Source organism: Ipomoea triloba, chromosome 5 (assembly GCF_003576645.1).
Source record: "Ipomoea triloba cultivar NCNSP0323 chromosome 5, ASM357664v1".
Classification (NCBI taxonomy): Eukaryota; Viridiplantae; Streptophyta; class Magnoliopsida; order Solanales; family Convolvulaceae; genus Ipomoea; species Ipomoea triloba.
The window spans coordinates 28,032,997-28,047,561 of record NC_044920.1 but is presented as its reverse complement, the minus strand read 5'-3'; the positions used below and the strand labels follow the sequence as shown (position 1 = coordinate 28,047,561).

At 34.1% G+C, this 14,565-nt stretch overlaps 3 protein-coding genes across 5 annotated transcripts in view; 2 read left to right on the top strand and 1 right to left on the bottom strand.

The window, feature by feature from the left end:
• Nucleotides 1–2,557, bottom strand: part of LOC116020644 — a 9,793-nt gene extending 7,236 nt beyond the window's left edge. The window contains exons 1-2 of one of the 2 annotated variants that reach the window (XM_031261121.1): nucleotides 2,073–2,557; nucleotides 82–1,162 (exon numbers count right to left, since the gene is read on the bottom strand). In XM_031261121.1, the coding sequence (XP_031116981.1) occupies nucleotides 82–1,162; nucleotides 2,073–2,207 (1,216 nt within the window). In that variant the 5' untranslated portion in view covers nucleotides 2,208–2,557. The remainder of the gene's footprint in view (nucleotides 1–81; nucleotides 1,163–2,072) is intronic. The other variant, XM_031261120.1, reaches the window with a different exon arrangement.
• Nucleotides 2,558–6,889: 4,332 nt separating this feature from the next.
• Nucleotides 6,890–11,456, top strand: LOC116020667 (SRSF protein kinase 3). The gene is made up of 4 exons (XM_031261151.1): nucleotides 6,890–7,380; nucleotides 8,276–9,061; nucleotides 10,143–10,190; nucleotides 10,291–11,456. The coding sequence occupies exons 1-4, from the start codon at nucleotides 7,195–7,197 to the stop codon at nucleotides 10,609–10,611; spliced, it is 1,341 nt and encodes a 446-aa protein (XP_031117011.1). The 5' UTR covers nucleotides 6,890–7,194; the 3' UTR covers nucleotides 10,612–11,456.
• A 950-nt stretch (nucleotides 11,457–12,406) lies between these two features.
• Nucleotides 12,407–14,565, top strand: part of LOC116020677 (3-methyl-2-oxobutanoate hydroxymethyltransferase 1, mitochondrial-like) — a 3,586-nt gene continuing 1,427 nt past the window's right edge. Inside the window, exons 1-4 of one of the 2 annotated variants that reach the window (XM_031261163.1) lie at nucleotides 12,407–12,635; nucleotides 13,286–13,350; nucleotides 13,445–13,864; nucleotides 14,262–14,468. In XM_031261163.1, the coding sequence (XP_031117023.1) occupies nucleotides 13,445–13,864; nucleotides 14,262–14,468 (627 nt within the window). In that variant the 5' untranslated portion in view covers nucleotides 12,407–12,635; nucleotides 13,286–13,350. The remainder of the gene's footprint in view (nucleotides 12,636–13,285; nucleotides 13,351–13,444; nucleotides 13,865–14,261; nucleotides 14,469–14,565) is intronic. The other variant, XM_031261164.1, reaches the window with a different exon arrangement.

The window sequence follows — 14,565 nt, the reverse complement described above, 5'->3', positions numbered from 1 at the left end:
AAAAAAAAAAAAAAAAAAAAAAAAAAAAAAAAAAAAAAACAGGAATTCACTTGAAGATTAGAGAAATGAAGTATAATGCACCTCGAGGCAGTTTCCAGCTCAAAAACAAGTTGCGTGCTTGTTCCCCCGTGATTTTTCCATCCCTGTCTGTGTCTACTGCTACAAAGACTTTACTATACTTCTGAACATCAGCCTGGGTCATTCTTGGCCAAGGAAGCTGTGACTGGCTAGAAGGGGTATTTCCAGCTCCACCAGGAATTGCATTGGAAGTTTGCAGCGGGACATGTTGGTATTGCTTCACACTTGATGGAGTTTGCTGATACTGATAACCTGCTGGTTGCTTAGAGTGCATGTTTTGCAAAGAATCAATTGAGTTCGACTTAACCTTTTGTTGAGAACCAGAAGATACAGGGTTTGGAGATGATGAAATTGATACACTACTAGCAGAAGATTTAGGTGGCTTAGAAGCTTGGTTTGGCTGGATAGATGTCGCAGAGAAAACATCTCCAAAAAGAGAGTTCGAAGAAAATCCATTTCCTGTAGCTTGATGAGTTTTAGAGTCCTTGGCTGGAGGATGGTGACCCGGTAAAGCTGCATCTTGTGGTTTTGATTGTGGAGGGGTTGATCCAGAGGCAACAAGACCAAATCCATCATGACTCTTAGGATTGATACCTCTGTAAGACAATTGGGGTGTTACCCCTGGTTGGGAGCCACTAGTCCTACCACCATTCATATCAGGGGAAATAGGAGAATTTGAAGAAGTCATAGTGGATCCCACTGGCACACCTGGACCTGAAACAGCCGGATGAGACTGGAAAGTAGTGCTAGGAGCAGGTGGTCGAGGAGGCCTTGCAACCTGACTTTGTTGAGGTTGAAAGACCTGAGGACCTCTGGTTCCACTACTTGGACCTGCTGCTGGAACACCAGCACCAACTGAAGGAACTGGAGAATTTGACATATTATTTGGTTGAGGACCTGGTATGGCTGCAAGGTTTATCTGGGGTGCTGGAATTTTCGCTGAAGCTGGACCAAACAAAGCAGCCTTAACGATATCTGGAGTCAATTCTCGTTTACTTTGAGCCACAGTAACTAGTTTTAAAGCATTATAAAATTCTTGACGACTTAGGAATCCTGTTTGACTTTGATCCGCATACATCCATATCTGCACAAAAGCCATACTGGTATTTTAGTTTTAAAAATCCAATATAATTGATACAAAAAGAGGAAAAAGAAAAGGGCATGTCAAGAACACAACACCAGAATTTAGTTACTCTTGACATTAACCTAGCTCGCTAGCTCTTGAGTGTGGAAACTGAAGTATCTATATAACTCTCCCACTCCCAGTGCAAACAGCCCAAAACCACAAGATTTAGGTTTTTTCCCCTCCTCTTCTCAAATCACTTGACATGTTAACTTACTAGTACAAAAAGAGTTGATCTAAACCCTCCAATGCTATGATATTAGATATTCTCTAGATTATAATAATAATATATTTATCATCTCATGTTAGTTGATAATGCTTTACTATTCTTCTAGTTCTAGCCATGTTAGTATTGTGAGCCTATATAAAACGCCCTAGGTTGTAGCAAGTGTGTAATCATATTACACATTCCCTGGATTATAATTACAATTATATATTTATCATCTCATGTAGCTGAAAAGGATTTAGTATCCTTAAAGTTTTAGCCATTAGTATTGTCTATAATTAAAAGTGGGCTTCTGAGTAATAATAATTCTGTCTTCTAAAGCTCAGAATTCTCTCTGATTTCCAAGCTCCAATGTCTATGCTTTGGAATCGTCCGCATAGGTAGCATAATATCAATTTAAAACACGATTAAATCATTTTCCACCTTCGTCAATCTCTCCGGACATTTTAGTCAGACTTAGGAATTAAAATTCAATAAGTAGGCATAGAAAAGAAGCACGCAGTATACTGATCCGTATCGAACTTCATGCGCATCATTTAGCTTATCATAATTCTAGAACTTAGCTAAATAGCCACAAGTTCAACTAAATATCCTAACAAAATCTCATGTGCGTGCGAGTCGAAATAAGGGATCTATAGTAGGAACCTGAGCAAGCACTTGTTTCGGTAAATTGGCGCCTTGGAAGAAGGAAACAGCCTCGGCACCACTGATCCGGCCGTCCTGATCCAAATCAGCTCTCCGAAAATACGCCTCGAATTGATCCATATTCGGAGCAGCCATTTCCGAAGCGGAATCCAATTAAGAATTCTAAGAGCTTAGATCCACGCTATCGATTCATGAAGGGTTCCGGATTTCCGAGGGTTTAGAAATCCGACCCGTCCACCGACGGCGATGGGCGGTGGGTGGATCGGCGGGTTTGAGGGAGTAGGGGAAAGTGAACGATGCGAGGAGGAGGAGGATGACGTCAGAGTTTTAATGGAGTTTGTGCTGATACATATATGTCTGCGTATACATATAGTCAGTTTTTCTTGGGATTTGGGAAGGAGAGCACAAAGCACAGTGCATCCGCCGGTGAGAATTCTGCGCCTTTGATCTTCAGAGGCTTTCACAGGGATTACTGTTTATGTTGAATATAATTTGAATGATGGGATCGAGAAAATGAAAGCTAAAAAAAAATGTCAGTCATGTTACAAATTTGCCCCTGAATGATTATACTTTAAAATTTGAGAAAACGTGACAAGATAAATTCATTTTCTATAAATTTGTAGTTTTTAAAAGAGTAATTACAGTCCATTGACTATTGTAATTTTTAGTCATTGATTATTATAACATTGTCACAGTACTATTCTTTTACTCTTTTTTTTTCATTTTGTTTGTTAATTATTTTTGCATTTTCTTTTCCATTTGTTTATTTTTGTTAAAAGTGTTTTTTTTTTCACATTAACGTCATATCATCTTCACTATAAGAGAGTTTAAATTAGAGGTGGGTAAGGATTTACGGAATCCGCCACATCCGCATCCATTTAAGTGGATGGAGTGCAAATTCACCACTACAGCATGTTTGGTTTACATAATGAATTTTAAAGGAATATGAATAGTATTTCATATGTAATGGTATAGGTAATGAATAAAATATGAATTATATTCTTTGGTTCGACGAAAGAATAGGTTTTAGGAATGTAATTTCAATGTATGGTTAGTTTAAGGAATATAAATGAAATGTGTTTAAAAGACATAAATACTCCTATATAAAAATGTATTATTATTATTATTATTAATTACTTACATTTTAATACAAACCCAAGGGCTTGAGGTTCAAACCACAGCCTTGTTGCGTTTTCAATACTTTTTCTTATGCAACCTTTGGTATGACCATCATAGATTTTAATGTTGCTTTCTTAGCAGGCATATCCCAAGTCTACAATCCATATATGATTGAAGCATTTGCAGTTGAGGAGGCTCTGAACTTTTTGCTCGAAAAAGATTGCATTGGTGTCGTGCACTCATCAAATCCGACTGTTAGATGGTTTGTAATTCTTTGAATAACTCTTCTCCATATCATTCTTATTGTTGGATGCATTTTGAGAAGGTGTCTTCCACCCACAGAAACTTTGAACCAACACTGGTTACTTCTGCTTCTAAACCAGTGAATGTCATAGCTCATACAGTTGCTAGAGCTGTGGATTTACATTCTGATAATCATATCATATCTTCTATTCCAATATGTATTTCACATTTGTTTTCAGTTGATTAATATATTTTTACTTGTTACGCGCTCATCCCCTAATCTTTTGCAAAGTATAACACCTACATTTCTTTAGACGCTCACTACTCGGGACAACAATGTTTTATTTATGTATTTATTTATTTTATATTGTTTTGATAATTGTTTATACAGGGATAGTGGCATAGAGCATCGCAAAAGTTCAAAAGCTAGTAATTATTAATCTATTAAATATTGATTAATAAAAATAATAAGAACTGCAGCTATTCAACATTCATATTTTTTATGATAATTATATTAATTGTGTGGAAATTAAAGGTCCCGGCCCTAAGTTGAGGGCCTTTCTTTAGGGAGCTGTGATTAATGTGTTGCCACTACCACAAATTTATATCAAAAGAGGGTGGGAGGTGAGTCTAGCATGCCCAAAGTGTGGAGAGTGCAATGAAGATACCATGCATGCATTGGTTTCTTGTGTTTATTCTAGGCATGTTTGGGGTGGATGTGGACTGCCAGCATTGGTTAACTGGCTTGTGGATGTCTTTAGATGAGCCTACTTTAGAGTTGGCAGTAGCTGTTATGTATGAGCTTTGGAGGTCATGAAATTTGGCTGTTTGGGAAGCCAAGCTGCTACATAGCTTGTTATTATTGTTACTACTATAGCTCTCTAACCCACCAATGTTGAAAAGTATTCAATATTGAATGGTTATGTTAGGCCTTTGTTTTGTTTTGTTTGCGTGTGTATTTTTTTTTCTATACCACATCTAGTATTTTATTGTCTCTATCATTCTTTAATCTCAAACACAAACAATCATAATATTGGTTGTGTTTGACTAAAGATAGCAATGGGTTAGGAATAGTTACATTCACCACCCAACTCACCCATATACTTTCTCCACCTACTCCACGTACTCCTACCTGTAGTGGGTAGACATTTTCAAAGCCCACATTGTCCCGGCCACCGGATGTAGGTATCTGTACTCGTCGTTTATTATTTTATTAAAATATTTCAAATAATAATAATATTTAAATTATTTTTACGCATAATAAAATAATAAAATTCACTTGTTATATTAAACTATAAAATAATAAAAATATTTAAATATAATAACTAAATTGTTATTTGTAAAAAAATATATAAACTTATTAGTTTATAACTAAAAATAGTAAAAAGTTAACAAGAGTCATCGTATCAAATCTTTTAGACTTAACTACATATTAGTATAGTTATTATATATACTAGCTATAATACACGCATTGCACGATTAAACTAGTGTTCAAACCCTAAATAAGTATATTATTAATATAATATTTAAATATGAAATTTGAGTAATATAAAATAAAATTGATTATTTTTTAATAAAATTAAAATGAGTATTTTCAACTTGTGATAAAAATACGTAGTAGTACGTAAAAATGAACATTGTTTTGCAAATTCTTATTGATACTTTCAATACTAATATAACATTCATATTCTTTTAAACTAATGATTCAAAAGAATAATATATTTCACCTTTTATAGTGGTTGAAAGAAACAAATCAAATTAAATAAATATTATTATATTTTTTTTCTCAACACAATGGATGGAATGAAGAATGTAAAAAGAATAAAAAAATATTTAAAATGTCATGAGTTCTTTTTGTGCACACTAATTTAATTTTTATAATAATAATATAAAAATGAAATACTCATTATTATGATTAATTAATACTACTACTATTATTAAAAGATTAAAAAAAATGTTTGGTAATAAACGAAGTTAATAATAATGGCAAAAACTTTTGTGATACCACCTCACGTGTCTCAATCCGTGAGACAACTCGTGAGATGTGTCGAAATCTTTAATTAATGAGGTCAAAGATCCAGCACATTAATCAAATATTTGATCCATTAATTAAAGATTCGACCCGTATCATAAATTGAGACCTGCGAGACGATTTCACACAAGTGTTACCCAATAATAATAAGTTAAAAGTTCCATTATTAAAGTTTGTACATATATAAAGGAAAAAACTAAGAATGAAATATGATAGCTTTGTAATATCTTATTACTGTATAATTAAGGAATATATCAAAATGTACAAATTATCAAAACACACAGATTACACCAACATCTGGTTTAAGTTTTAAAACTCAACTCTGACCTACCACTTGCTATTACTAACAAAAATTCAATCAAATGTGGGGTGAATTCGGATGGATGTATACACGGGCAGACAGTGAATTAAAAGTGTCATCCTTGTGTTTGACTTTTTATTCAACAATTATGGTTAATTTGTGGTTTTAACGTGTTTACTAACATTTCAGTTGACTTTGATCTTGTAAAATTCATGCATAAAAACTTTTATTTGACCATATCAACTCTTAAATAATGTGGGTCATAACACATTTAAAACATATTATATTGTTAGTTGGTAAGTTCGATATTTTTTCTAATAGAGTTAAAAAAAAGATGATCCCTATTAAGAGGAATTATGATTATTAACTTTTACTGTAATAAGATAAGATTATGTTTAAGAAAATGGTTATTCTTGTTTTATAATTTTTAGATAAATTATACTCCTCTGCAAGTTACAACAACTTATCTAATAATTTGACTACTGTCCTCTCAGTCTCTCACGATGTGAAATTTGTGAAAACAAGAAAGAAAAACAAGACTGCAAGGAAGGCCAACCTAATCAGATCAACAATCCTTTAATTTGCTCAATGCAAAAATTATTCAATAATATAATATAACTACCCCATTTACTTTCATCATCCTCCAATAAAATCAATATACATGGGCAGAATTTTGTTCTCTTGGAGTCCATTTATCATTTTCCTTTTAGAAAATATAATAGATATTTAAACACAACTCAAAATCTACCAATATTTAAAGAAAAATGTAAATAATTGTCCTTCCTAATTACATAATCTGAAGTCTTAAATTTAATCGCTATTTCTTTCACACGCAAATGAAAATTATATAATATTAAATAATACAAATGTCGATTAATATAAATGAAAATGGACGATGATATGTTTATAAATTAAATATTTTTTTTACCATTTTTTTAGTAAGTTATTCGAGTTGTAAAACTATTAAAAGTAAGAACAATGTGAAAAAAAAAATAAAAGAAAAAGAAAGAAAAGAGAAACATGGTACAACTAACAAAAAAGATCCAAAGTGGGGAGGCAATCACTAATCAGACGCACCAACTCAAAACTTTAAAAAGCAACAAGCTCCTCAACAGAAGAAAAAAGTGGAAAAGAAAAAAAAAAAGAAAATAATAATAATAATAATAGCAAAGGAGAGCAAAAAGCGGAGAGAGAGACTTGTATTGAAGGCCACATTTACCCATTACCGCACTCTCATTCATTCCTTCTCGGCTTCACCGATACTTGCACATATAACTTTCTTCCCAATCCGTATAACTGTAACAGTATTCGTAATTGTACAATCGCCAGTATTCAAATAATTTCGAATTTGATCGCGAGCGAATTCATTTCGGAGGGGAAACTTTTAGGCAGATCACGGTGTTTTGATTTGGATTTGGATAACCACGATGTCGTGCTCATCGTCGTCTTCGGGGTCGGAGGAGGAGGACGAGTCAATGGACTCGTACAGGAAGGGAGGGTACCACGCGGTGCGCGTCGGCGATTCCTTCGCCGGCGGCCGGTACATCGCGCAGCGGAAGCTCGGCTGGGGAGAGTTCTCCACTGTCTGGCTCGCCTATGATACTCGAGCATCGGTACGCGTTTTTCTTCTTTATGCTTTTGATCAAATTCTGTTGGTTCATTTCTCCTTTATTTATTTATTTATTTATTTTTATTTTTAGGATGCATCCTTAATCTCATGCTGCTAGATGTTGAGATCTTGTTTCTTTAATTCTATTTTCTTTCTGTTAATGATTACTCCAATTGGATCAGACCTTAAATAGGAAAGGATCTCTTCAATCAGCAGTTTCTAATCGCAACAAATTAATTCTTATTATTTTTATTTTATTTGGGAGGACCTATATTTGGACTAAGGTACTCCCAGCAGTAATTACAAATTAGTGGAATACCAAATACACTGGTCTTGAGTTGAGGTAGCTTATAGCTAGAATAATAGAGCTAATGATCTCCATTGGGCCGACCATTGTGCCTTTGAGATAATGAAACCTATATAAGCAGGCAAAAGTGGAATAGAACTTAAAACAATACTAGCAGGTAATATGGAGTGTTAACAACCTCAGTTGTAATTATGTAACTTGGTCAATTGTAAATCTGTACGCGAATCAGAAATTATATTTCATATCCCCAAGTGTAAGTTGTGCTGTGTACATTGAATAGGTTTTGAGCTCGTTTTCACCATCTTCTATTTGGAAGAATAGCAGCATAGCATGATTGTTTGCATCAATACCTTTTACTAATCCAAATATGTTCTTTTCTAATCTTAATTAATTCTAGTTATGTGAGGTATACATAGCACATTTTAGATGGTTAACGTCTTGAATTAAACTAATTCTTGCAATGACTTGAACGAGATATTCTGTTTTTTCTTAGGTCATATCCTGTTTTAAATTTGTTGTTAAGATTAATATTTACTGAACTTCTTATAGTATCAGGTGCTAACATTGTTGTTTCTGATTGTACTTCTGTTAGACATATGTAGCTTTGAAGATTCAGAAGAGTGCACCACAATTTGCTCAAGCTGCTCTCCATGAAATTGATATCCTCTCTGCTATTGCTGATGGTGATCCCTCAAATAATAATTGTGTGATACGGTTAATTGACCATTTTAAGCACACAGGCCCAAATGGACAGCATCTCTGCATGGTTCTTGAATTTCTTGGTGATAGCTTGTTGCGACTGATCAGATATAACCGTCATAAAGGCCTTGAGTTAAACAAAGTTAGAGAAATATGCAAGTGCATTTTGACTGGCCTAGATTATTTGCATAGAGTACTTGGAATTATACATACAGACCTAAAACTTGAAAATATCCTGCTCTGTTCCACCATTAATCCTGCCAAAGATCCAATAAAATCTGGAAATACCCCCATTCTTCAGAGACCTGAGGGGTTCCTAAATGGGGGAGCAACCTCGAATCTTATTGAGAAAAAGCTAAAACAGAGGGCAAGGAGAGCTGCAGCTCGGATATCTGGAAGGCGAACTTCAATGGCTGAGGGAACAAATTCCAAGTCCTCTAGATCTCTAGATGGGATTGACATGATGTGTAAGGTTGTGGATTTTGGAAATGCATGCTGGGCTGATAAGCAGTTTGCAGAAGAAATTCAAACAAGACAATACAGAGCCCCTGAAGTTATACTCCAGTGTGGATATTCTTTCTCAGTTGATATGTGGTCATTCGCTTGCACTGCATTTGAGCTCGCTACTGGTGAAATGATGTTTGCTCCCAAAAGTGGACAGGGTTTCAGCGAGGACGAGGTAATGCATTTCGTCCTGCTGCTCTTTCACCATTGAAATATGCATTCAGTGTTGGTAGTGCACCTCTTTTCTTACTGCCCTGTTTAATTGCTCTTTGAGGAAGGAGGCTAAAATAATTAAAAGAAAAGAAAATTTCCAAAGAAAACAGTAATATTTCTGTGAAAAGCTTTTATTCAGAAATTAAGTCTCAATGATGTGCTATAAAGTAATCCTTCACAACTTCTACTCCGTTGCAATGATTCGGAGGCAGACAGGAATTTAATTTGCAATTTGGAGTGGGGCATGGGGAGGCTGTATTGTAATTCTTTTCTATCATGAAAACTTTACATTTAAACTGACATTGTTCTCTTTGTGGAAATACTGCAAATGATTTAATGTTAGCTAAATTCATAACCACGTATGCAAGTAAATTTATTCTAGGAACAAAATTTTGCAATAAATAGGTGTGCTTATAATTTGTGGCTTTGTGCAACTAAAGTACAAAATAAATAACATATATAATATTATGATTCTGATGAGGTCTGCACAATCCTTATTTTTGCATTTCTGTCATTTTTCATTTTCTTGGTTCTCCTTTGCTTCTTTCATCCTAATCTAGTATCTAAGAAAAGGGGAAATTGGGAGGAGAATTTTTTTCTCTTCAAGGCAAAAAGTGTTATGAGACTGAAGATTTGGTAGCTAATCTAATTTATTTGTAGTATGCTTCCCTGTCTAAGGCATGTTAATTGAAAGGGGACACCCCACAATTGGGGAGTAACTAGTAAGAAGGTGGAGGGATCTATCCATGGATTGGATGCATAAAATGATTAAACAGACAGACAATGCGATAGCAGTTACTCCCTGTAGTAATACTAATGCTAATTAATTCTCTATACCTAGTTGTGACCCGAAGAGTGGTCTTGCATGCACAAACTGAATATGGTTATCTAGTGTTTTGGTTTGATTGTCATGAGTTTATATCTCTTGATTTAAAAGCTCAGGAATATCTGATCCAAATTGACTTACTGCTGATAACTGAATTTTCATTATTTATTTATTAATTATTATTATTATTATTATTAAAAAGTTTGCTTCAATGTAGGATCACCTTGCTCTTATGATGGAGCTACTTGGTAAAATGCCTAAGAAGGTTAGCAAATTATAACAATTGTCTTTATAATTCTTAGTGCTACTTTTGGAAAATGTGCCCAGATATTGTTCCTAAAAATTTTATATAATTTTTGAAACAGATGGCAACTAGCGGGGCTCGATCTAAAGATTACTTTGATAGACATGGTGATTTAAAGAGGATCCGGAGATTGAAGTACTTGTCTTTAGATAAACTATTAGTGGATAAGTATAGATTCTCCAAAGAGGATGCTCAAGAGTTTGCAGCGTTTCTTTGTCCCCTTCTTGATTTTGAGCCAGAGAAGCGACCAACTGCACAGCAATGCCTCCAGCACCCATGGCTCAATGCTAAAAGTCCAAATCAGAATGAGGTGAGGAGTGAATCTGGTACTCAAAAAGTTAATGTTGGGATGAGTAGCCTTCAAGTTAAGGTGGGTAAGTGACGGTAGGGATCGATGGTTGTCACTGCCAGTGCCCAAGTATTATGCCCCTCTCTCCACCTGTATGATATTACTTGTGATTTTTATGTTCTACCGTTTTATACGTTTCAATAAGATTTGATTCATTCGTTAGTAGAATGCCCTTGGTACCGAATGATCATCCCTAGGAAATGACATCAGTGAGATAAAATTGACCCCAGTTCCAAGGTATCACGGTTGAAGCTGAACTTGTAGATACTTCAGCTCTATAGGTGACTGTTTTAGTGATGCTTGCATTCACGAGACAAAATTCCTTCCATATTTCATTCCATGAGAGATGATATGAATTTTGGGTTCCTTTCATGAACATGGATGGCTCTGCATTGACTTGATGTTGGTGATTGAACCCTCTTTCTGGGACACAACTCCTGCATGTCATTGAACCTATATGAGAGCCACTGATGGTCAAAAAGAAATTTTACCTGAAGATTTCTCTTCATTACATGAGCTATTGGAGTTGGGATTCTTCTTGCCAAACTTGGTACCACAATGGCTTCCCATATATTTTTGTCTTTTCAAATGGTGCTTGTGATTTTAGGGAACTGGTAGCCAGTCTAATCCGGTGGAGCTTGATCTGAGTGTCACATAACAGAAGCTATATGTGGAGTATGACTTTTGTACACAAGAATTTTTTTATTATTTCTTTTTTACTTTTATTTTTTCAGGTTATAAGTTGTCACTGACTTATAACTGTATTACTTTTGATTGTGCATTATTTGTGCTGATATTAAACTCGCATTCTTCGTTTGCAACTTTCTGGATGTATGTGTCTTTTTCTTCATAAGTTTGTACACGTTTTTAGTGTTTGACATTCTTATTCTTCGAAACTCATTTCCAAACCTATTTCTATTGCTTCACAGATATGACACACCACAAGAAGTTTCCATTTTCAAAATTTTAATGCAATATGACCGTGATATTGATAAGTCAATTAAGTATAAAATAAATAGTACTCTGTAATACGGAGTATTTATCTATTAACTATCAGATAAATGATTTTATTTTTAATGAGGTAGTGATATGTAATTGATTAATAGTCATATCTATTAACTATCAGATAAATGATTTTTGATTAATAGTCATATCTATTAACTATCAGATAAATGATTTTATTTTTATAGTCATATCTATTAACTATCAGATAAATGATTTTATTTTTAATGAGGTAGTGATATGTAATTGATTAATAGTCATATCTATTAACTATCAGATAAATGATTTTTGATTAATAGTCATATCTATTAACTATCAGATAAATGATTTTATTTTTATAGTCATATCTATTAACTATCAGATAAATGATTTTATTTTTTAATGAGGTAGTGATATGTAATTGATTAATAATCATATTAAGTTCGTAAACTATTAGATTGAAATAGTGCTTGAGTAATCAGAAACTGAGAAGTGAGAATGGCTCAAAACTTGTCATTGTTGTGGTGCATATTTTTATTTGTTATGCGAAATTATAATAGTCGGAGATCAAATGGGACAAGGATTTAAAAGTCTTGAAATCAAATATAAAAATTTTAATAATTGAAAACTATTTTAATAATTGAAAACTAACTCACGAGACCAATTACTTTTTTTTTTTTTAAGGTTAAAAAAAAAGATAATGATAATTTTATGTATTTTTCTTTCTTTCTAACCAATGCGAAATTAAGCGAAATTATAATTTCATGAAAATAAAGCGCGAAATTACAATTCTCCTCAATCAAATAAGAAATTTGCGTACTTTAAGAATTAGTAAGAGGGGAATTCTAATTCCATTCGACCAAACCGGTTGTTATAGTTTTCTGTCTTCTTCTGTTTTTGTTTTTTTTTAGAGAAATCAGGGACACAGAGTAGGTGAAGAGTGGACAAGCGACGACCCCTTCCAAATTCCAATTGTTCGTTCAAATCTGAAGAGACAGTGAGGTGGAGAGTTGGAGACGGAACTGGGCGCTCACAACTGCCAACTTCAATCACTCTTCGTTTCTTCATTCTTCAAGGTAATAATTATTACTCCGTAATAATTTGTGCTATATATTTTTTTAAAAGTTTGTGTTGTACTATTGTCTATTGTGTAATGGCTTGATTATTTCAAAATTAAGTTGATAATTTAATTGCTGAGGTTGAAATATCGACTTGTTGGTTGTGCATTTGTGTTAAAATGTTTAATGTTGAGATAATTTTGATGACCAAGCCACAAGGCTGCTATGAAGTTAATTCTGATCGTAAAAGAAAAACCTCTAAATTATTGAGTTTTAGTTAATTTCACAGTTTTTACTCAGATTTCTATGTTTTACTGAGTAACTGCTGTGCTATGTTAGATGAAGAAAGTGCTCACCTATTTTGGAATGTGTGATGACTGTGATTCTGTGAATGTGCTCATTTGTAATTTGCTCTAGCCTTGATATGTGGATGAGAACTGTATGAATTGTATTGAATGAGATAGTTTAAAGATACAGATTACAGGGATATATATATAATGAGAGAATCCTAATAATGTGAATACTATGCTTTGTATCTACAATTCTACAAATACATATGAACCTATGTGCTTTGTGCTTGCTTTCAATTTCTCCATTTGTAAGGAGTTCCTACTTTAATCTTGTGCACAAACAATGGATCCAGATTAATATTCGGAATCTTAATGCAGGATATACAATCCAATGACTCAATATCCACAGAGGCAGAGATTGTAAATCCTTGGACTAATTGGGAGTGAGGAAAATTTGAATAAACAACTTCATTGCATAACTTGCACTTTATGTCCTCATAAGATATTGTTATCAAATTCTAGTAGATACCTTTTCAGATGGCATTTTTCAATTCAATAACAAGAAGCCTTGTAAGAAAATCTCTGATCAGTCACGTGAGAACTGCTGTAAGAAGCATGAGCAACCTGCCGGAGAATGCAGTATATGGCGGTCCCAAGCCACAGGACCCAAACCAGAGAACAACCCTCGCTACTCTCCGCCAGAAGCACCGCAAGGGGGAGCCCATAACCATGGTCACAGCCTACGATTATCCTTCTTCCGTGCATCTTGACACTGCTGGGATTGATATATGTCTAGTAGGTGACTCTGCCGCTATGGTGGTTCATGGCCACGACACCACTCTGCCCATCACTCTTGATGAGATGCTCGTGCATTGTCGAGCTGTTGCCAGAGGAGCTAAATGCCCTTTTCTTGTTTGTGACCTCCCTTTTGGTAGCTATGAGTCCAGTACCACACAGGTAACTTGTGCATATATCGTTTTATGTCTTTTTATTTCTTTTTTTTATTTTTATTTTTAAATAAAGTTGTTAATTTCTAATATACTCCTAAGTTTGTACGGAATTTCAATTATTATTTTGAGAAAGAACAGAGATACTATTGTATGATAAAGCTAATTTTTGCAAACAATTGATTAAGATGGGGCCTTTCGCTTTTAGTTCATTTTTCATACATAAAAACATTTATGGGTTTAAGAAATTACTGATTGGAAAATTATTTGGCACAAACCATAAAGCAATTAAATTGAATGGGCTATTTTTTGAATTCATCATATTTAATGCAAAAAAGTGCTTATTTATTTATTTATTTATAAAAAGTGAAATTGGTGATAATATACTGATATTGAATCATGAACAGGCTGTTGATGCAGCGGTAAGGGTTTTAAAGGAAGGAGCGATGGATGCTATTAAGTTGGAAGCTGGTGCACCATCCAGAATTACAGCAGCTAAAGCAATAGTTGAATCTGGAATTGCCGTGATGGGGCATGTTGGACTTACCCCTCAGGCCATTAGTGTTCTTGGAGGATTTAGGCCTCAAGGTAGAAATGTCTGTAGTGCAGTCAAGGTATGAATTCTCAAATATGGCCACTTATAATCATTGTACAAACCAATGTAATACCGAGTTTTTTTTTTTTTTTTTTTTTTTTTTTATTTTTTTTTTT